At 37.3% G+C, this 21,614-nt stretch overlaps 1 protein-coding gene across 1 annotated transcript in view; it reads right to left on the bottom strand.

Annotated features, from left to right (window-relative positions):
- CDKL5 (cyclin dependent kinase like 5) overlaps window positions 1-21,614 on the bottom strand; it is a 110,784-nt gene that overhangs the window by 43,775 nt on the left and 45,395 nt on the right. Inside the window, exons 3-7 of the mRNA XM_063084019.1 lie at window positions 21,056-21,101; window positions 10,395-10,531; window positions 4,735-4,855; window positions 2,795-2,854; window positions 384-474 (exon numbers count right to left, since the gene is read on the bottom strand). Of these exons, the coding sequence (XP_062940089.1) occupies window positions 384-474; window positions 2,795-2,854; window positions 4,735-4,855; window positions 10,395-10,531; window positions 21,056-21,101 (455 nt within the window). The remainder of the gene's footprint in view (window positions 1-383; window positions 475-2,794; window positions 2,855-4,734; window positions 4,856-10,394; window positions 10,532-21,055; window positions 21,102-21,614) is intronic.

Genomic DNA, 21,614 nt, shown 5'->3' with positions numbered 1-21,614 from the left:
TCCTGCTATCATGTGAAGAAACTTGGACTAGCCTACTGGAGAATGAGTCCCCATGAATTAAAGATGGTCTGTCCCAGCTGAGGCCCCCTAAACCAACCAGCTCCCAGATGACCTGTCTGATGACTGTAGCTACATGAGCACCTTGAAGAGAGACCAGCGGAAGAACCATCCAGCTGAACTCAAATTGCTGACACCCAGAATCGTGAGCAAATAAAATGGTGCTTGTTTCATAGCATTAACATTTTCATTGGTTTGTTGTACTGCAATATATACCTGATACATTTAATTAACTGAAGTTCTTATTCCCTATAGCTGATCCCAAAGCCAATGATATAGGATTAGCAGATGTGTAGAAGTCATTCTATTTGGGGAAGGTAACTCACCCAAGTAAGAGTTCTGGGGACCGATACCACCTGGTGGCCACGTACTCTGTGTAATTAGCATTATTGCCTTCTGACAGATTCCGAGCAAAACCTGAAAGAATAATAATATCATGTTGGCAAAATATTTCAGTGCTAGTAATACTTTAAAAGAACATCAAAAGAATATAATGACTAGTATTAAATTGGCTGTTTATTAATAGTGTCCTTGTTATTTTAAAAAGTTAGCAGAGTATTCATGTCAATTAAAGTATATAATATATTTACTAAAAACCCAGTCTGTCCTCTATGCTAAAGAAATCCATGTTTTCAAAGTCACCCCATGTTTTTACAAGCATTCAAGCATACTTTTAAATCAGCTCTCACAAGAGCCAGGAGTCAAAGTTAAGTTGGCATATCACAGATAGTCATTAATTCTGCTATATAGGACTTATACAACGTATTTGTATATCTATTGTTGCTAAGCAGTTTCAGCCATTATGTAAACAACAGTCGGCAGTGATGGAAATAAAGTAGGCTAAAATTACTGTCCTCTCTTAATGACTGAGAAGCATATCAGGAGTATCTTAACCACCTTATAAGACTCTATCATTACTTTTCCTCCTACCCTTTCAAAAGGTTTTGGGGCCACTGCACAGCCACAAAATAAGGCAGCAAGATAAGTTAATTACTCATCTAACTCACCAAATGCAATATAGATTCATTGTGAATAGTTACAGAGAACATTAAAATTAGGGGTAAAAATTTAGTATTTCTTAAAATAAAATGGTAAAAAATAAAAACAACCACAACAAAAAAAGAAAACCCCTAACTTCAGTTAATGAATACTTCTTTGAGAGACATTTTGAATGGGGTTCTTCGTGCCAGACAAAGGAGCTTCACGCTCTGAGAGGGAAATCAATTAGGAAGTCCTTGCTGGGGATGCACAGGACACAGAATGCCACATGGAGTGCTGCCATGAGGAACTTCCTGACCATTTAAAATCATCTTAAGAAATAATGCTAGACACCAAGAGTACTCTTTTCCTATTATTAACCATTCTACAGGCTTTTCTTTTGTATTTGTAACTTGCTTTACAAATTTCAGCAACTTTGGAGTTTAAGCAGATAAGCCACCCACATAAGTATGCATGCATAGCAAATGGTGCATGAGGTGCATAAAGTCTCAGTGCTGGGTGGTAATCACAATCAGGGACAGGGAGTCAGAAACATATACTGTTCCTGACGATCATAAAGCTCAGGAAAGGCCAAAAATGCCAAGATTAAAACTTTTCAGTTACAGCATTCAATATTTCCTTTTTATTCTCCTAAGCACATCTTTAAAAATTCAGGATATAGCAAGACTCTTATTTTGCAATTTTCCTTATAAAGTATGAAAAAAAAAATTAAGTCCAATAAAACGTTTTTTTCCTCAGGCAAACAGGTTCATATTACTCAAATTGTTTGAAAATACTGAGTGAAAACAGCTACACATTCTTCTAATTGCTACGCTGGACAAAAGGGGTCATCCACAAAGCAAATTCTTACAATGCTTCCATTTCTCATTTGTGCGATCCGTCTCCTATGCACGAATCTAATCTAACTTTTGTTTATGATAAGGAGATGCATTCTTAGTTATATGAGGAGGTTTACATTGCATTTGTGATTATATTTGAATATATGAAAAAAGTTTTTAAAAAATCAAGTTGTTATTTTTCAGTATTCTTATTAGGCAAAATCATAATTTTAAAAAGTGACCCATGACCCAAAACCCCTATGGTTTTAAATCTTTTCAGAATTATTTAAATTTAAGTGTTTAACAGCACTTAATACAGAGTTATCTATATGGGAGACAATACACAATTTCCTACTAGGAGAAGAGTACAACTTAAAAACTTCCTTAACCATTCAATCAAGAATTGGAATATTATACAATCACCAATCGCACTCCTTGAACATTTAGAGGGAATAAATGGAAGTATTCTAAAAATGTCCTTTGACCTTACAGATATATAACTATTGCATGTACACAGTACATATGTGCGTATTTATATAGGCATATATTCAGTGTACACGAAACCTAGAACAATTTCTATCAACATTAAAAAAAATTTTTTTTTTTTAATCCTACTCAAATCAGAAGGCCATAGTGATGTTCCTAGAAAATTCTTTTTCTGTGCTCATTAGATGCTGGGCTTATGCACATACATATATTTGCTTTGAATTAATCCTCATTAAACAAATACCACATGAATTCTGCAAAGAGAGAGTAGTACTCCTCCAGCAATCAATTTTTTAACATACGATCCAAAAGAATGTTCCTCTGCTAATTTAAGTCAAAACATAAAAATTACTTTTAATATGCCTTAAAAGCTACCTCTGTGTTACATTAAATTAATTTTGTAAGTACCAGGATTCAATTTCTTTTTCACTTACCAAAGTCACACAGTTTCAGAACATCATTGTGGCTGATTAAGAGATTCTCTGGCTTTATATCTGGAGTATCAAGATTAAAAAACAATTAATAAAAATGTTCTATGTTCTCCTGATTGACACTGTTAGATCACTATAACGGCATCTAATTAGAAATATATAGATTAATTTGAATAGAAACTGTGGCAGCGAAAAGCAGAGTAACGTTTTATGGTGGTACATAAAAGTTTCAATTTCTTTTTGAGAAACATACAGACAATTTCAAAGAAAAATTATTTTCCCTTTAAATCTTAAAGGGATTCATTGGATCTCTGAAAGAAACTTAAGAATGATTGCATCTAGGCCAACCCATTTCAAGAAACTATTTTTACTTCATAAAATACTAATAATACAAACATTTGAGAAATAGAATATATAATGTTTACACCCACAAGATACCTTAAAAATACATAGAGTAAGTAGCTACCACTGTATTTACTAAAGGACAAAATACAAAGATACATATTCTGCTATGGTTTTCTATATAATTTCTATATTTACGTATCTTTTAGCTCTTCTGCTTGGTTCACAATTATCAGTGTCTAATGCCGAAGCTATACTGGATGAATCAAGTTAAAATTTCTAATTTTTTCCATGGATATTTTGAAGATGTGGTGGGAGTTGAGGGATGGAAATTCACAGACAATGTACTTGTATTTTCTCCTTGGTAGTCATCCCACATTTCTATTTTTAGAGTATAGTATCCATCATTTATATCCTAAGATAGAGGTACAAACGGAGAAAGGACAGAGGTAGCGAAATCTGTGAATTTCAGAATCATGGTTTCTACTGTTAATTTGCAACCACTGATTCACTGTACACTTAACCGTGATGGAAATGCAGCCAACTTAGTTCCTCATTAATAGCTTCAAACTACTATAATATAGACTGTTCTTAGAATCAGTATCCTAGACACTAGATGTCCCATTCACTTGGAGATCTATCCATGCCACCAGCAACCTTGATGAGGTAATTGCTATGAGAGTCAAATGCAAGAGAAATATAAACTGTCTTTCTAGAAATGAGAGCTGACATTCTTCATCTGACCTTTAAACTATTCTTAAAAGTAATACTATTTTTAATTTGATATCTTGTGCATTAGTATAGGTAAATGAAAATGTAGCATTCATGTTATCTGATAATCCAAAGACAAGAAGTGGATACTGCACCACTTTCTGGTAAACATCTTTTAGCTTCATCATTGTACAAATTTGTGGGTGACTGCAAGAAAACTCTGCAATGCAAGAGAGATTATCAGAAGATAAATGGTGTAGAGTCAAAGATGATGCTGAGCAAGTGATTTCCCTTTTATTTCTATAAACCACCCACTTCACAGTAGTAAAGGACAAAATACAACAGTTATGGAAGTAAAAGGTTAAGCAGGATGACAGTGGGTGCTTTTTATTAATGGGTAGGGAAAATTAGGAGGTGAAGATACATACTGGAGATCATTGGTCTAAGAGGGAAAGGGGAGTGCCAATGGAGTCAGTGACTTTGGGACCTAGAAAGCCTGATTCTGAGTTAGTTCACATTACCTGGGCTACCTACAGGACCAAAAGGCTACGGAGATCATCCCTTTGCTTCCCTGCTGCATGCTGCAAAGTTCGCATTTGTTGAATTCTCTCATCTTACTAGGTGTTTCTACATTTAAGCGTGGACCTAGTTATACAAACACAGAAATCTCACCATAACATCTAAATAAATTTATCTCCCATCTTTTTGATGATACAAAAAGAGATTTGGAGGACAAACGACTTATATCCTATACTTTCAAAATGTATTTAAATGAAATGGAAATGTCAGTACTTATGGAAATATTCTTAAGTCATTAACATGTGAAATATTTTGTTATCTTTATGTGATATTTTCTGTAATATTTTCCATTTCAAAAATTCCATACTCACCTCTGTGGACAATATCATTCTTATGGCACCAGTGAATAGCTTTGATTAGCTGATAGATATAGCTCTTTACTTTTTCAGGTGGAACTCCATTTGGCATTTCTTCCAGCAATTCAAGCATATTCTGAAAATTAAATAGAGAGCCATTAATCTCCAAAATTAAGTAGGCCCATAAATTATATATCAACAATTTAAAAAAGTATCTGGATGATAATTCATCCAACACACAGCATGTATTTTTTTGTTTTGCTTTCCATCTACAACTTTTTTCATGCTGTATCAGGATATTGCATTAAATCAAGGTTTTCTTTTATGAGAAATTCCATTTTTACTACTCCCAATGCTGCCTCAAACAATAACCCTGTGCACTTTTCACTCCCCACTAAAGCCTTTCAGGCATCATTTTAGAATAATTTGAAGGAAAAAGCAATACAAAGTAGAAATGTGACACTGTAATGTATAAAGGGGGGAAAACAGTCATTTTAACACAGTGCACTATGTGTCTTTAATAAAACTTTGCAATAAAATCAAGCCTTGAACATATTTCTGGGAAACCTGGACAATATTCTTAAAAGAAAAAAAAGAAAAAAAAAAGATCCCTAAGATTAGAAGTGATCAATACATTTAGTACATGAATTAAAACAGGCTAAAAAATACTTTTGAAATAAAAACTCACAGACCCCAAACAATTCAATACTCAAAAACCTTGGTTTGGAGTCAGAGACCACTCTAAAATTCACACAAATTTTTTTTATTAAGTAGAAACTCCACTTAGCCAGCCTCCACTAAATTTCCAGATTAACCAAACATTCTCCATTCCCTCTGTAAAGCACAATGATTAAGGCCCACACCACAATCATAGCTTATTGCTTGTAGGCAACCATCCAGGACATTCGGGACAGCAATTCTCAAAGTGTGGCCTGCAGATCTCTGGAGGTCTCACATCTTGCAGAGGGCCATGAAGTCGAAACTATATTCATAAAAATACTCAGATGTTTGCCTTTTTCACTGTGTTGGCAATTACACTGATGATACAAAGCAATAATGGGTAAATTGCTGGCAAAACAGCATGAATCAAGGCATTGGATACTTCAAGCCAATTAACCTTTACAGTTAAAAAAGAAAAAAAAGCAGTTTTAGTTAAGGATGTCTTTGATGAAGCAGTAAAAAATATTATTTTTACTAAACTTAGATTCTTGAGTACATGATAAAATGAGGAACACACACAAAGCACTTCAGCTGCTTAGGTGCCACCTGTACCACAGCTGTCTTGAGGAAAAGCACTGGGGTGATTTGAGATGCAAGCTGAACAAGCCACTTTGTTTGTGGAACACCATTTTTTGCTTGAAAGAATGACTGACATACAAACTTATTCATATTAAGATGTAATGAGTTTACTGCTATTTTTAGGTAAATTGATAAATATTTCTACATTGCTCAACTTGACTTCTAATATGAGAAACATTAATAGGTAAAACCCACTTAAAAAGCTCTTACAGTTCCCAACAATTTTCAGAGTGTGAAGGAGTCCTAAGACCAAAAAGTTGGAAAACCACTGCTCTAATGCAGCCTCATGATTTTGTTCCTATCCATCAAGTTGTGTACCTACAAGCAATCAGTTGCGTTTACTCCTGCACCTACTTATAACAGATGTACTTGTTAATTTAATATAATTGAATATCATATAAACCAATGAAATAATGCTTGTTTTTTAAAAAAGAGAGAGTTGCTGTTTATAAGAAAACAATGTTGAATACTTTGGAAAGGGTTAATAAAGGAAAGCCAGTAAACATACTGCTTTCTAATCAAATGTGAGCCAGACAACTATAAAACACTGGCAAGGGACAGTGCCGGTGGTGATGAGAATAAGTATTGACGGATTCTCCATTGAGATTGCTTTGCAAGCGTTTCTGAGCTTTTACTTCACTTTAAAGATGCGTTATGGGTATAATGTACATAAGAAAGACTAATCAGAACTTTGATCAGAAGAGTTATACACAAAAGGCCTTGACCCTATCTCTAAGTGATTATGTATGTTTTCAGTTAAAATAAAAATTTTAAAGTATTTATACAGCATTTTTTATGATTTTCCACTTGAATTGCCTTTTTCAATTAGGGTCCCAAAAGCACAGGAGGAATAGGAGAGCTTTGTAATACAGAGAGCAAATTTTATCTCTCATTTCATATTTCACTCTAAATTCCTCAGTGGCAGAGATACTGTCTCCCGATACCCATTTTTCCCTTACTCCACTGAATACAATTTGCAAGTGGAGGCCTAGCTGCCAAGAATGAAGAGTACATTTCCCCTCTGTGTTGCAGCTAGTACAGCCATGCAACTACATCCTGGCTAATGGGATGTGACAGCAGGAGCTCTATCCTGACCTTGAGGACAAGGGCCACATCTCAGGGGTGGTGGTGAAGGGCAGAAGCAGCTTGGGCTTCCTCTGATTGTGGGCAGAGCTGCCATACCAGCCCTGTACTGTCTACCTTTGCATTTCTATGTGAGGGAGAAAGAAGCTTCTCTTTTGTTTAAGCCACTGTAATCCTGGGTCTCTGTTACCAACCCCCTACTCCTAGAGCATCTTTCTCGTTGCCTTCCTGAGACTCACTGTCGATTGTTAGGCACTGCTACTGATGCCACAGGGGTGAGGGAAGAATCCCAGGCCTGGGGATCAAAGACTGGAGTTCTGGTAGCAACTCTGCCACTTATCAGCAGAGAGATTTCAGGTATGTCAAGTAGCCTCTCCCAGTGAGGAAACAGATACATGGAGGTGATTTCTCCATTTGCTATACTAAATTGTTATTAATCTTGGACAATCACCATGAGCAGAGCAGAAATAAAAAAAGATAAACTGAAAAAGATTTGTCAAATTTTATTTGGCAGTGAAAACTCAAAACTGCGTGATTATTTCTGACAACTAAAAAATAAAGAACATCTAATTTTCCCTGGAATCCTAGTACAGCAATCCTTTTTTAACAATTTCATTTTTCTCAGAAATGGAAAAAACTATCCAGATATTTATATGGAATGACAAAAGACCACGAATAGCCAAAGCAATCCTGAGCAAAAAAAAAAAAAAAAAAAAAAAAAAGCTGGAGGCATAACACTACCTGGCTTTAAACTATACTACAAAGCTATAATAACCAAAACAGCATGGTATTGGCATAAAAACAGACACATGGATCAATGTGAGAACCCAGAAATCAACCCATATACCTACAGCCACCTGATCTTTGACAAAAGCACCAAGTCTACACACTGGGGAAAAGACTGTCTTTTCAGCAAATGTTGCTGGGAAAACTGAATTTTCATATGGAGAATGAAACTAGACCCGTACCTCTCACCATATACCAAAATCAACTCAAAATGGATTAAAGAATTAAATGTACATCCTGAAACCATAAAACTCCTTAAAGAAAACATACGGGAAACACTCCAGGAAGTAGAAGTGGGTACAGACTTCATGAATATGACTCCAAAAGCACAAGCAACCAAAGGAAAAATAAACAAATGGGATTATATCAAACTAAAAAGCTTCTGCACAGCAAAAGAAACAATCAACAGAGAGAAAAGACAACCAACAGAGTGGGAGAAAATATTTGCAAAATATACATCTGACAAAGGATTAATATCCAGAATATACAAGAAACTCAAACAACTTTACAGCAAAAAAAAACCCAATTAAAAAATGGGCAAAGGAGCTGAATAGGCATTTCTCAAAGGAAGATATATGAATGGACAACAGACACATGAAAAAATGTTCAACATCACTCAGCATTTGGGAAATGCAAATGAAAACCACTTTGAAATACCATCACACTCTAGTTAGGATGGCTAATATCCAAAAGACTGAGAATGATAAATGCTGGTGTGGATGCAGAGAAAAATAATCTCATACACTGTTGGTGGGACTGCAAAATGGTGCAGGCTTTATGGAAAATGGTACGGAGGTTCCTCAAACAATTACAGATAGATCTACCATATGACCCAGCTATTTCACTGCTGTGAATATATCCAGAGGAATATAAATCATCATGCCGAAGGGATACCTATACTCCCGTGTTTATTGTAGCACTATTTACAATAGCTGAGCATTGGAATCAGCCCAAATGTCCATCATCAGATGAGTGGATAAAGAAACTGTGGTAGAGCTACACAATGGAATACTACTCTGCTATAAAAAAGAATGAAATATTACCATTCACAACAAAATGGATGGATTTAGAGAAAATTATATTAAGTGAAACAAGTCAGGCACAGAAAAATAAATGCCACGGGGGTAAGAAGACACAATAATCACAAAAATTCCTAGAACTTGTTAAGACAAGTGAACAGATATGATGTAGTGGGGGAGGGGAGAAAAAGAAGGGGGAAAGAGGAATGGGTAAAGGGATGTGAAAATCAACTACAATGCATATTGAGAAGTTAAAATTTAAAAATGTCAACTTTTATTTTTATTTTGATAGGAAGATACTTTAGGGGAACACCTAAATTGACACAGAAAAAGAAACTTAAAACAGATTTTGGAAAAGAAACATAAAAGTAGTGGTTTAAAATGACAAAGAGCCTTCTAGTATTTTTCAAGTTTTGCTAGTAATAAAATTACTATATATGTATTTTTTTTTTATTTCAAAAAATAATTTGTAATGGCTGAATGAAGTCAAAGCCACATTACTGGTCAGTCGTCTTGGCAACACTGCTTTCCATGTGGTGATGACAATGGTGGTGGCATACTCTGTCATTTATGGCAGAGGAAGCAACTGGGAATTGATGTAAATCAAACATAAATCTTTCCAGTTTCAAACTGCTTTAGATAACAGCATAGGACATCAACAGGGGCCATTCACTCATCAAGGAAACCTGTAAGAGGTCCATCTGGATCCAGTTTCTTCTACTATTGTTTAGGCACTTATTTAATTTCTTGACATAAAACTGCTGTAGGTCAGCTGCTCTCCAAGAAATTTCTAGGCACACAATACTGATTACTGTAGTGTACATTTGCCCTTAAGTCACATCATTAAAACTGTCACTGATAAGTTGGACATTGTTTTTGAAAGCACTGATGCAAGTGTGCAGACAACTAGGACAACATATGCTTTTCTTCTCTCATGCTTCCAGTTCCTTACTTGTGGTCTCACCTACCACCTCAAGCCTCACTTAGGCCTCCTGGCATGTCTCCTCCCTTCAGATGAAACCAAAGCACTGGCAGGTCACAAAAGGCTGTTTCATGAACCCATTCATTCACTACCCCAGGTATGATTCAGACCAGGCCTATGCTTGCGTGGCATCTTCCACACACCTCCACCAGCCAGTAACATCACTGTCAATTTACCCGCCTCTCCCTCGGAGGCCTTGTTTAGGTTTAATTAAAATAACAAGTCTACAAATTATTTGTTGGACACAGATTCTAAGACTTCAGAAGCCAAGTCGGTATACTGTTTAAACTTAAGATTATCTCTTTCAAGTTAAAATGTAAAAATCATTAAAATCTTTAAATATATTTCAGGACTTCAGTGATCATGGATAATACTTTCAATTTTAATGTCCTCAGATCATGAGTACACTGACAAGTAATACTACATAATAATACTTTCTTCAATGTCAGAAATAGCCCTAAATAAAATAATCGGGCAAATATGCACATTGGCAATTAATGACTTACTTTTTCAACATACTCAAACACCAAATACAACTTCCCCCTCCGACGAAAGGCTTCCTTCAGCTCCACAATGTTTTCCTGTTTGAGAGTTCGAAGCATTTTAAGTTCTCGTAAAGTCGTTTCCTTGACTTCTTCATTTTCTAGAATGTAAACAATAGTGAAGAAAGTAACATTAAAGGTTTCAAACTACTGTTCGAAGAATTCCAAGAACAGTGAAAACATCCCAACTTCACCTTCCACTTTGAGTACTTCTGCATAAGAAGTCCAAGGATGGAATGTTAAACAATGCATTTTCTTGTTGAAAGGATCAAAAATAAGAAACTTAAAGAAGAAAAGGCTTACTTGACCAGCACGCACCTACTTTTCTGTTTGTATCTTCTTATGCTCCTTATTGCAAAGTGTATGTGTAAAAACACAGACTTACAGATACGACACATGAATCCATTGTCATTTTAACTCTAACGTTCTATATTGGGGATGAGGAGTTTAAAAGGGTAGTAATACAGAATCAACCATATCAGTGTGCAGAGGAGTCTCTACGCAGCCAGCGTCTGCAGCAACTGATGTTTTTAAGGTTGGCCTGAAGCTTTGTCTTAAAAGAGCATTTTATTCCTCAGGCTGCATGTGAGTCACCTCATTGAGCAGGGATCATGTGCCAGGCAGCCACAATGCAACTCACAGCCAAGGTGCAGGGTAATTTAAAAGTGTCTGATCTTCTCTCTCAAAGCAGCTGCTGTAGGTTTCTGCTGTCCTCCTGTGGCATGTCCATCTGTCCATCCCAGATGGTGTAGCTGTTCTGTGATGGAGAACTTATGCTAAATCAATATACCCTCTTCCATACCATCAACTTCACTTATGATAACCTCCACAGACTTGGAGGAAGGAAAGAAGTTACATTAACTCTAACAGATTAATTGGCAGGGGAGTGGGGAAGATAATATTTCATTTTATATGAGTTTTTATGATAGCTTTAAACTACCATGTTTTCGTGTGTGTGTGTTTGCGTGTGTGCGTGCGTGTGTGCGTGTACAGGTTCATAATCCCTCATCTACAATTCAAAAATCCAAAAATCAGTCTGAAAACTAAAAGCTTTCTCTAAGTTTGTGGCAAATTCATTTAGAGGCAAAACCTGAAGTGAAATAAGACCACTTACAGTCTTTCTTTATCTTACCTAATATGAATATTCATGTCTTATGTGATAGAAATACTACTTATTACAGGGTGTTATACAACATGCTGTATTTCCATTCTAAAATTCAAAAAGTTATGAACTCTAAAACACACTTGTCCCCAAGATTTTGGTTAAGGGCCAGAATCATAGCTTGAGAGTTTAAGTTGTGGGACGCTCAGGTTCAGACATGTCTTCCAGTCTGAAGAGGAAGAAAACGAAGTTTGGGGATAGGGGCAATAAAGACTGATATGCCCTCTGGGAAGAAATGTTTTCTCAACAAGGTGCACAAGAGGAGAAAGGCTGAATGGGGCAAAGGGAGAGGGCAGATTCTAAATGCAGTGCCTGGAGTACTTCTCAGATTATTTTCTATCCCAGCCCCCTCTTCCAACTCCCATTTAAACTGGGTTTAAAGAAGAGACTGTAATAAAAGTAGGGGCTTTGTAGCACAAAAGTATCTGTAATAAGCAGGAAACATAAAGTCAACACTCCTTTGTGAAGTGGTTACATAAGTGAAGTATTCCCCTACTTCAGCCAGAAAACTGTTGGAGAATGCTGGAACACAAATTAGGACAGGACAGAGAGAGATAATGCCTATTAGAAGATGAGAGCCAGCAGTAGGCAAGGCCACCAGCAGCACACGCAGGAAACCAGCCCAGCCCACATCAGGGAGGTCACCTGGGAACTGGGCACTCACAGGGTCCACGTCAGGGAAAAGGTGTGGCAGTGGATGCCATCTGGCAGTAGGGGGAATGTGTGAAATGCAATCAGGGGACTTTCCAAAGCGGATTAGAGATTTGTGAGGGGACAAAGGTCCAGCTGTTCTGCAAGTTGGGGCTGAGCCAGAGAAGTGGTGTTCTGTGACTGATGGAACGCTATAGTAGCCCCAGCTGCTGAAGCCGAGGGACTACCACCAGTCTCCTAAAGAAGTTAGATCAGGAACCCTCTTCTCAGCTATCCCCTCAGAGTGACTCTCAAGGTTGTGGTAATCAGACTATAATCTATCTCCAAGAGACAGAATGACACATAGATCTCAATAAGAAGCAAATGACCTAACAAGGGACAAATATACTGATTATTCATGACCTGGTCCCTGCCTGCCTTTCCATCCTCATCTCACGCCCCTCTCCCTCTCCCTCACCTTAGTCTTTCAGTTCCCTAAAATAGCCCCAAACTTTCCTTCTCAACCTTAGGGCCTTTACACTTGTGCCCTCTGCCTAGGACACTCAGCCTACTTCCCAGGCTCTTTCTACAAGGCTGGCTCCTTCAGGTTTTAAATGTCACTCCTCAAGAGCCTTTCCCAGACCACTAATGTGAGTAGGCCCCCATCCCCATTATTCCTTATCACAGTACTCTGGACTTTTCTTTCACAGGCCTTCTCACCGTTTTCTTGATGTCTGTTTGTTTACTGGTTTACCATCTGTGCAACCACCTGTAGTAAACCAAGAGATCTAGGAGGACAGTACTAAGTTCCCTACTCAATAATATACACTCAACTACCTAAGGCTGTAGCTGGCACAAAGAGGTGATCAAGAAACACTTCCTATACAAATGCTTCACCTGGCATCATTTCCATGTGGTGTCTTCCTGCCACACTGCGGACACGGCACAGACCAGTGATGGGTGGCTGACAGTAGGCACCTTGCTCTCTCAGTTCTCAGTGCAGTGCTTCTTTCCACCTTCTCTTGAGAACTTTGAAGGGGCTGCTCGTCAGGCCATGAGACAAACTGAATTTATTTTCCCCTACTCAACTCTGCCCTTGGTTGTCCTTACAATATGTGATTATGAAAAATGGAGGATCCAGAAAACTGATAGTACGCAGGGTCAAGAATACACACAGACACACAGACACACAGACACACACACACGCGGGTACTTCAAGAAGTTCATGGAAAGATTAGAATTATCTTTTTCTTTTCTTCTTTTTGTTTTGGTGGCTGGCTGGCAGTGGGGATCCAAACCCTGGGTCTTGGTGTTATTAGCATAGTATTATCTTTTAAATCCATTTTTCCACAAACTTTTTGAAGGACCCTCTCTCTATATATAATCTTTAAGAGCATCCATAAGCCATTCTGGATGGAGCTGGGTACAAATAAACGTTATAACAAAGTTACTAAGTAAATACAGCTGGTATATCTTCCCTGATCAAATGCTTGGTGAATTTTGGTACCCGAAAAGCAAATGAAAAAAGGGGCGCTTTATACTATTATCAGCTCATGGCAGTTTCACTTTGCCAACAGATAAAGCCCCCTCAAAATGGCTAAGTCAGAATGGCTTTAGTAGAAGGAACATTGGAATAGGACTAGGGTGACCTAGATTTTGGATTCAGCCTTTTAACCAACTAACAGTGTAACATGTAACTGTGGGCAAGCCACTTAACTTTTCATCAGTAAAATAAATAAATAAATGTCCCCCTGCCTCAGAAAAACTGTATGGTCTTTTCCAAATCTAATAATCTATTTCTTTTCATTAAAATCTTATTGATTAAGCCTAAACCTCAGTGAATTTTGGTACTTTGTTATATATACATTATTCAATCTATACCAACTCCACTTAACAATGGTTACAGAGAGAAGATAAATGAATTTTCAAAAGAAAGCACACAAAATCACTTAGCATGTTGTGCCAAAACAACCTCATTTGAGCAGCCATTTTTAGGAAATGAAGGTGTCTCTGTTTTATGACAGTCATAGGTGCTAAGAGTTGAGGTAAGCACTTGAGCACTAACATTGTAATAAATGGGAACAGGCAGGAAGTAGAGCTATTAAATCCCTAAATGCAAACAAAATATGCACTCTTTGTTATCTGGTACATCCTATAATTTTGATTCTCTAAGTACTTTAAAGGTTCCTGTCCTGGCCTGTACTTTATGATGAAAATTGGGGCATTAAACAATTAGATGATGGGGAAAAAGAATGCACATTCCACTTATACATGCTTCTCTCAGAGATTCGGAAAGTAGCAAAGCACTTCAGTGAGGTAGTTTTTTAAAGATGGAAGCACAGCCCACTGAAATGAGCATAAAAAACACTGCCTACTAATTGAAGTAATCTTTGTAGATTCTTTAGGCTAGATCCTCCAGCTTACAAATGAAGAAACCAAGTCTGGAAAGGATAACTAACTTTCTCAGGGTGAGTGAAATTGAACATTCCGTCTCATAGCCTAAGCACAGCACAGGGACATAGGTGGCATGGGGTAACACGGTGAGCTTTAGAGCGTGAGTCATGACACCCAGATTCAGGTCTAGATGCTGCTACTGTTTAGCCAAGTGGCAGAGCAGCAGAGCATAAGTAGAAGAAAAGCTCAATAAAGATCCTGGGTCTGCATTTTAGTGTGTTAATCACATATAAGCTGTGCACCTTTGGGCCTTGGGGCCGGCATCAGTAAATTGGGGCAGGGGTTATATTAGATTATTCTGAGGGTCTCTTCCAATTCTAAGAGTCTGTACTTCCATGTGATAGGTGCTTATGTGCATGCTGACTGACTGACTGATCTAGTCATCATCAGTTACCAGTGAGGGGGTTAACCTGAATGCAGGAGCAACTCGGACAAAGTTATGCACTGAGTGAGGACTAAATGGCAGGGTAGAAAAAGGATGTTAAGTAAAAACAAATAATCAAAAAACTGACCTACTTCTAAGCTTACCAGTCAGGCAAGTTAACATACCTAAAAATCAAGAAAGAATCACTAAAGTAAAAGAGAACAATTTTTAAGAAGAAAGATCACAGGAGCAAAAGAAATTCAAAGATAAGTAAGTAACAAAAAGAGAAAAATCTAAAGATGAGCAGAAACTATTGTAACTCTATTTTTAAAGAACTGTGGGCTTAAAAACGAAATCCAGGAATAGCTGTAACCTACTTTATGAAACCACAAACTGACATCTTTGTATAGCCAAAGAGGCCCCCCAAAATGGACCTTTAAACAGATGTACTGTTTAAAGAAGAAAAGTCAGTTCATCCTTCTACAAAACCATGGGGGTGCCATGTTTGAGTCTGGTTGCCCTGATTGAAGAAACACCATCAACAGCAGGGTGATTAACATGCTGGGGGGTTCGAATGCTGGTGCTGCTGTTACACATACCAAAAAAGATGAGGTCCCTTCAATCTTCACAGATGAAGGGCCAGTAAAAGCACAGTGGAAATTTATTAAATCATGAAAGGAGCAAAACGGTTACCAAATCCTAGAAGTATCCCTGAAGTTTGAAAGAGATCCATTTTGGACATGAAAAGGAAATGGGGTGAAATCATGACTAGCCAGAATGATCAAGCTCAGTTAATCGAATTCTTTGTTTAATTGAAGGTTGGAAATTTTGCTTCAAGGCCTCTCTTACAGAGAAACTGGGCTCTTGAATTTAAAGACTCAAGATCATTAACTTCTGTTTTGCACCATAATACAAAATAAGAGACCAGAGAAGCTCTGATCCAAAGACCAGCATAGAGCTTTCTAGTGTCTGAGTAAAAATAAGAATGAAATAAATTGGAGGAAAGAATAGTTGATCAATTAAACATTTTTTAATTATTAAGATGAATACATATGTCCATTTCAAGAGAAAAATACTCATCTATAGAAAACATAAGCAGCAGCAGGACAGGACATGCAAGCAATTTTATTTGCTATAAAAGCAGAGACACAACCTAAATTCCACCTTGAACGTAGGCTGCTGTGCAGCTCCCTGGAGTCAGACTACCTGCCATGTACTGAGGCCCAGTGACAAGTAGGGAGGATCCCTCCTCATGCCATCTGGACATTCAAGGAAAGATTGAAAAGTTCAAAGAAGCAAAAGGGAGATCCAACTGTATGTAAAAAATAAATTCTAGACCACAGGTCCCCCTAAAGTCAAGGTTGAACAGACAATATTTTAAAATCTTGCTGGTCCAAAGCTATCTAGTTATCATAAATTATTTAATAGACTGAGGACAACAGACACTTGCATATGTGTATACATGAGAACGATGATCCAATAGTAATAGAAGATTCTCATCTGAACATCAAATCTCATTGTACACGACTAGAGTTATAGGAAGGGTAGGAGAATTAGGCTAAATTTATATTTATATATAGTCTGAAAAGTGCCTTCTAACTAGATTGATAACCTCTAGTATCTTTATGGTCTGTGGTCATTTTTTTCTCTTCTCAGAAAATCCAAATAATGAGCAGAACTAATTCAATGGAGACTTTTGGTTGATTAGTATTTGCTAGTTAATGTTTCTCTGTGGGAACTTACATCAATAGACAAACTTATAATACTGTCATTCAGGGTATCATTAAGAATTCATCATTTGAGACTCCAAATTTATGATGAAGTATCAAGAAGCAGAAGTCATCGAAACAAGACAAAATTAACTAATTAAGTGATCTCGGATAAAAATTTGTTATCACTCAAACATTCCTCTCTCTCTCTCTTTTTTTTTTTTTTTTTAAAGATGACCGGTAAGGGGATCTTAACCCTTGACTTGGTGTTGTCAGCACCACGCTCAGCCAGTGAGCTAACCAGCCATCCCTATATAGGGATCCGAACCCGTGGCCTTGGTGTTATCAGCACCACACTCTCCCAAGTGAGCCACGGGCCGGCCCTAAACATTACTCTCTTTTAACAGAAGTTCTTATCCCCACCCAGCATGCCAAAGTCTTTCAGGGAGAATCACTAGCAAAGACACTGATAAATGATCTGACACAGTTATATCAGCTAACAATTGGAGAATAAAAGCCTGAAAAAGATGAAGACAGAAAGACAGAAATTTAAAAAAAAAAAAAAAAAAAAAGGAAGCGAAAACTGATGAAGCCTGCTGTGTATTCTTTAATGATCCTCTTTTTATTGTGGAAGTCATTCAGTGGCCTAGCCTACAATTTTACGTAAAAATTGCTCCTCCTCCCAAAAAAGATAACACTTGATTCTTTCTTCTAAGAAATAGCACATACTTGCTATTTTAACCTAAATTGTGTTAGCTATAAAGTAAAATTATTATTTTAGTCTCATTTTTCCCACTTAAAGTCCCAATAAAACCTTTCATTTACTGTGAAATTTCGGTTCCCATTTATCCTGGGATAATGAGGACCTTTTGAACTAAATAGCAGTCTACCCTAAAATATAGTTTCAAAAATGTTTTCCAAAAATTTGTGGATACACACGAATTTAACAAGAAAGTAGAACCTTACCATAAATCTTTTAAAGCTACCAGAAGGTAACATACTGTATGCTTTCACAAAATATCCCTTGATATCATCAGTGAGAGAATACTGAATTAGCTTGAACATGGGTCAGATCAAGTACAGATCCTATTTCAACTGAACAATATTTTCACAGGATTATCTCATGATCTTCACAAAGATTTTAAAACACTGGATTTAGAATAATCACTATCATAATATCAAAAGAATATTTTCAGAATAACAAATTAAAGAGATTAATGCAAGCTACATGACAATAAGGACAATATTATCATAACACTCTTTTTAAAAAATTTTTTTCTTAATTGACCAATGATACTTGTGTATATTTCTGGAGCTAATAAACCGATTCAGAATTAAATGGTTTACATAGAGGTTGAATGGACAACCTCACACTGTTCAAAACTATGTACACTTTACACTCCAAGAAGGTTGCTCACCACACATATATGCTTTCATTCCATTAAGCAAGACCCTATACTCTGGCAGGAGGAAAAGGGTAAAGACAGAAAAGAGAGAACTAGATCTCCCAGGGGGAACTGGAAACAGTAGGAAAATAGGCCTATAATAGAACTGGAACCAAAAAGTATATGAATAATTGGATATGTCTCCAGTTTCTATCACAGAAATGTTCTGGAAGTGTCCCTCTAGAAGTACGCGTAAGCATATGTAGGCATCACACTGACACGAGGTGAGTGATAAGGCTGCATGCCTGTGAAGGATGCTGAACGATGATGGTCTGGCAGAGGTGAGGGCAGAGCGGATTAATGTTTTGTTGGTTCAATAAAATAAGAACAGATCAAATATTTTCCATGTCTATACTATTCATGCACTCCTGGATGTCACAGCTAAAAACAATCTCTCTCTCAAAATGATGCAGGTTCCATGTCGCCATTCAGGCACTGACTGTTCCCTACTATGCTTTATCTTAATTTATTTACAGGTCTTAATTATACTAATAGGTCATAAGCTTCTTGAAAGTATCCACACGAGTTATCTTCATAGCTCTTACACCACCTGGCTCAGTGCTCAATGAATTTCAACAGATAAACTATTGATTGCCACTTTGAAAGCAGCATAACACAGGTAAAAATATAATTGAGGCTAAGAACTGGTATACAAATGATAGAGACTGTGAAGAATATGGTACTTAGTTTAAAAAAAAAAAAAAGCAATGGCATACATGGCCTAGATTACACTTCTTTTTAAAAATTTGATGACAATTATTTTTGGTGATAACCGATGCTTGCCCATGTGCCCTGCAAGATGAATGCACAGCCAGAAGTCTTTACAAGCAGGTGAAGGCTGTGTTTTGATCTACTGTTGCAACCACTCTTTTTTAGGAGATCACCATTTGTCTCTTGGCCACCTGTCGTTAGCCCAAAGTCACTGCTCAAAGGGCTCATTTTCAATAGTCTCTCAGTGGGTTGGCCTGGGCCTACTGCTTCCTGTTAGATCACAGGTCCACCATTTGAAGCATGTTTTTTTCCCCCCAGAACAAGCTAAAAGTATTTTTCTATTGCACTCCCTTTAAGCCCACCCACACAATGGCTGCTGAAGTTCCCAGCTGATATGCATGTGCTCCACATAACGGCACATCAGAGCTGGGCTATATCAAATGTTACTGAATGTATCCCGGGACTTTCTTGTTAGCAAGCCCTTTTTGTTATTTAATGTTTGCTAAGTCTCTGAGGTGAGGGTGATGAAACTGTTCATAAATATAGAAGCTGGTGTCTTACAGTACTTAGCAAATGTGTGCTGGTGAAGGTAAGCTATGACTGCTATTTGCATACATCTGATTAGATATGAAGGTTGATGCTATGCTGGTACCTCTTACCATTAGACCACTGGTTTTCAAATGGCAGATTGTGATTCATTAGTGATGAAATCAATGTATTTGATGCCACAATAGGCATGTATGAATGTACATGAATGGGAGAGAACAGAAAATGGAGAACCTCACCATAATACAATAAAGTAGTTTGTGACACTTTTGCTGCAGTTACATATAGTACAGTATGTGGGTGGACACTGGGTTAGGATATAAAATATATTTCTACTGTGGGTCTCTGCTGTGAATTGACTGAATTGTGTCCCCCAAACTTCATATATTAGAAGCTTAATCCCCACTGTAACTGTTGAGGGCAGGGAATCCTATTATGGTAACTGAAAGGTGGGTCCCTGAAGAGGTGATTGGATTGTAGGACTATGCTGCAGTGAATAGATTAAAAATGATGGTCTGGGCCATGGTTCTGAGGGCTTTAAAAGGAGAGCACATGAGGCTGAGTGGGTAGCTCAGTTAGTTAGAGCATGGTGTTGTTAACACTAAGGTTCAGGGTTTGATCCCTGTACGAGCCAGCTGCCAAAAAAAATAAATAAGAGGAGAGCACATGAGAATCTTTCTCTCTCTGCTCCAACATTTTCTCCCATGGGAGACCACTGCACTGCTGTAAAGCCACCACCAAAGATCCTCACCAGATGTGTTCCCTGGACATTTGACTTCCCGGCCTCAGAAACTGTAAGCAATAAAACTTCATTTTCTGACCATCACCCAATTCCAGGTATTTTGTTATAAGCAACAGAAATGGATTAATATAGTCTCTGCCCAAAAAAGTTTGAAAAACTGCTGCCTAGAGCTTCTTAAAGGCCATGAGTATTTTCGTGATCAGTTTCTCTGCTTGGCTGTATTTGGATGGCCAACAGCCTACATTTAAAAACTAATGAACTATTGAAATCCTTTATTTTAAACTTTCTTACTCAGCATAGGGTAATTTTAATACTCCATATGAAATAGTCTGGATCAAGGCCTCCAAGTATGGTATTTCTTCTGGAAAAACTTTTATTCTCCCAATGAGTTATTCTAAATATAAAATCACTCCCTCAATACCGTTTACCACTTATCCTTGTATTTCTGACTTTGATTAGAAGCCGGAGATCACAGTAACTAACACTGAAACCTTTCACATGGCACTTGTTACTTGTGTGAACCCACAGAAATATTTACTTTAAATCAGTTTTTTCATTTTAATAATATTTAGAAACAGCATATATAACATGCCTTTTATCCAGCCTTTAGAACAAGATTTCCCATACTGATTGTAACTTAAAATACAAAATGAATTTTCTAACATCATGAGATTTGAAAAGATTCACACAGAAAAAACTAAATGTTTCAAAGTAAAGCATAATAAATAAGCTATATGAGACTGTGACTTTAAAATCTCAGGGACAGGGTCTAACCAGCTAAATCCCACCTATTCCACACTGTATTTACAAAAACTTAATACAGAAAGGGAAGAAAAAAAAATATATATATATATATATATACCTTCACTGTCCTTGAATTTCTTGATTGCCACAATTTCATGTGTTTCCTGTAAAAGAAAAGAGGCAGAAGGAAAGTCATTCTCCACTGTTTTCCCAACTGGAAATCCCAATTGCCTGGGGGTATATTCTGGGACATAGTAGCAATAACTGAGAGAGTAAAAAATAGATCATTCTTCTCTCCAGCCCTTCATTTTTTGCTTCCAAAATTCTCTTGTTTACCACCCTGCAGACATTGTCAAGGAAGGAAAAGAAGGGTGGGGAGAGGGTGGGGACGAAAGAGCAGAGATGGTGATAGAAGTTTCAGGAATCATAAGTGAAGTGTCGATGTCTTGAGGCTACTCAAAAGTGCCAGGATAAGCGGCACACAGTCTTCTGTTCTGCCCTCTGAAACCCAGAGACACACTTGAATTGGGCTTCTGAGACTGAGAAGGGTCCTCTACCATACTTAGTAGCTGCTGGTAGCAAACACCTCTTCCAACTCACCTTCCTTCACTTACCTTTTCCTAACAAACACATCTAGTTGTTCACTGGCTTTTCCTTATTGATGGTCACTACAAATC

This window comes from Cynocephalus volans, chromosome X (assembly GCF_027409185.1).
Source record: "Cynocephalus volans isolate mCynVol1 chromosome X, mCynVol1.pri, whole genome shotgun sequence".
NCBI lineage: Eukaryota > Metazoa > Chordata > Mammalia > Dermoptera > Cynocephalidae > Cynocephalus > Cynocephalus volans.
This window is presented reverse-complemented; position numbering and strand designations above follow the sequence as displayed.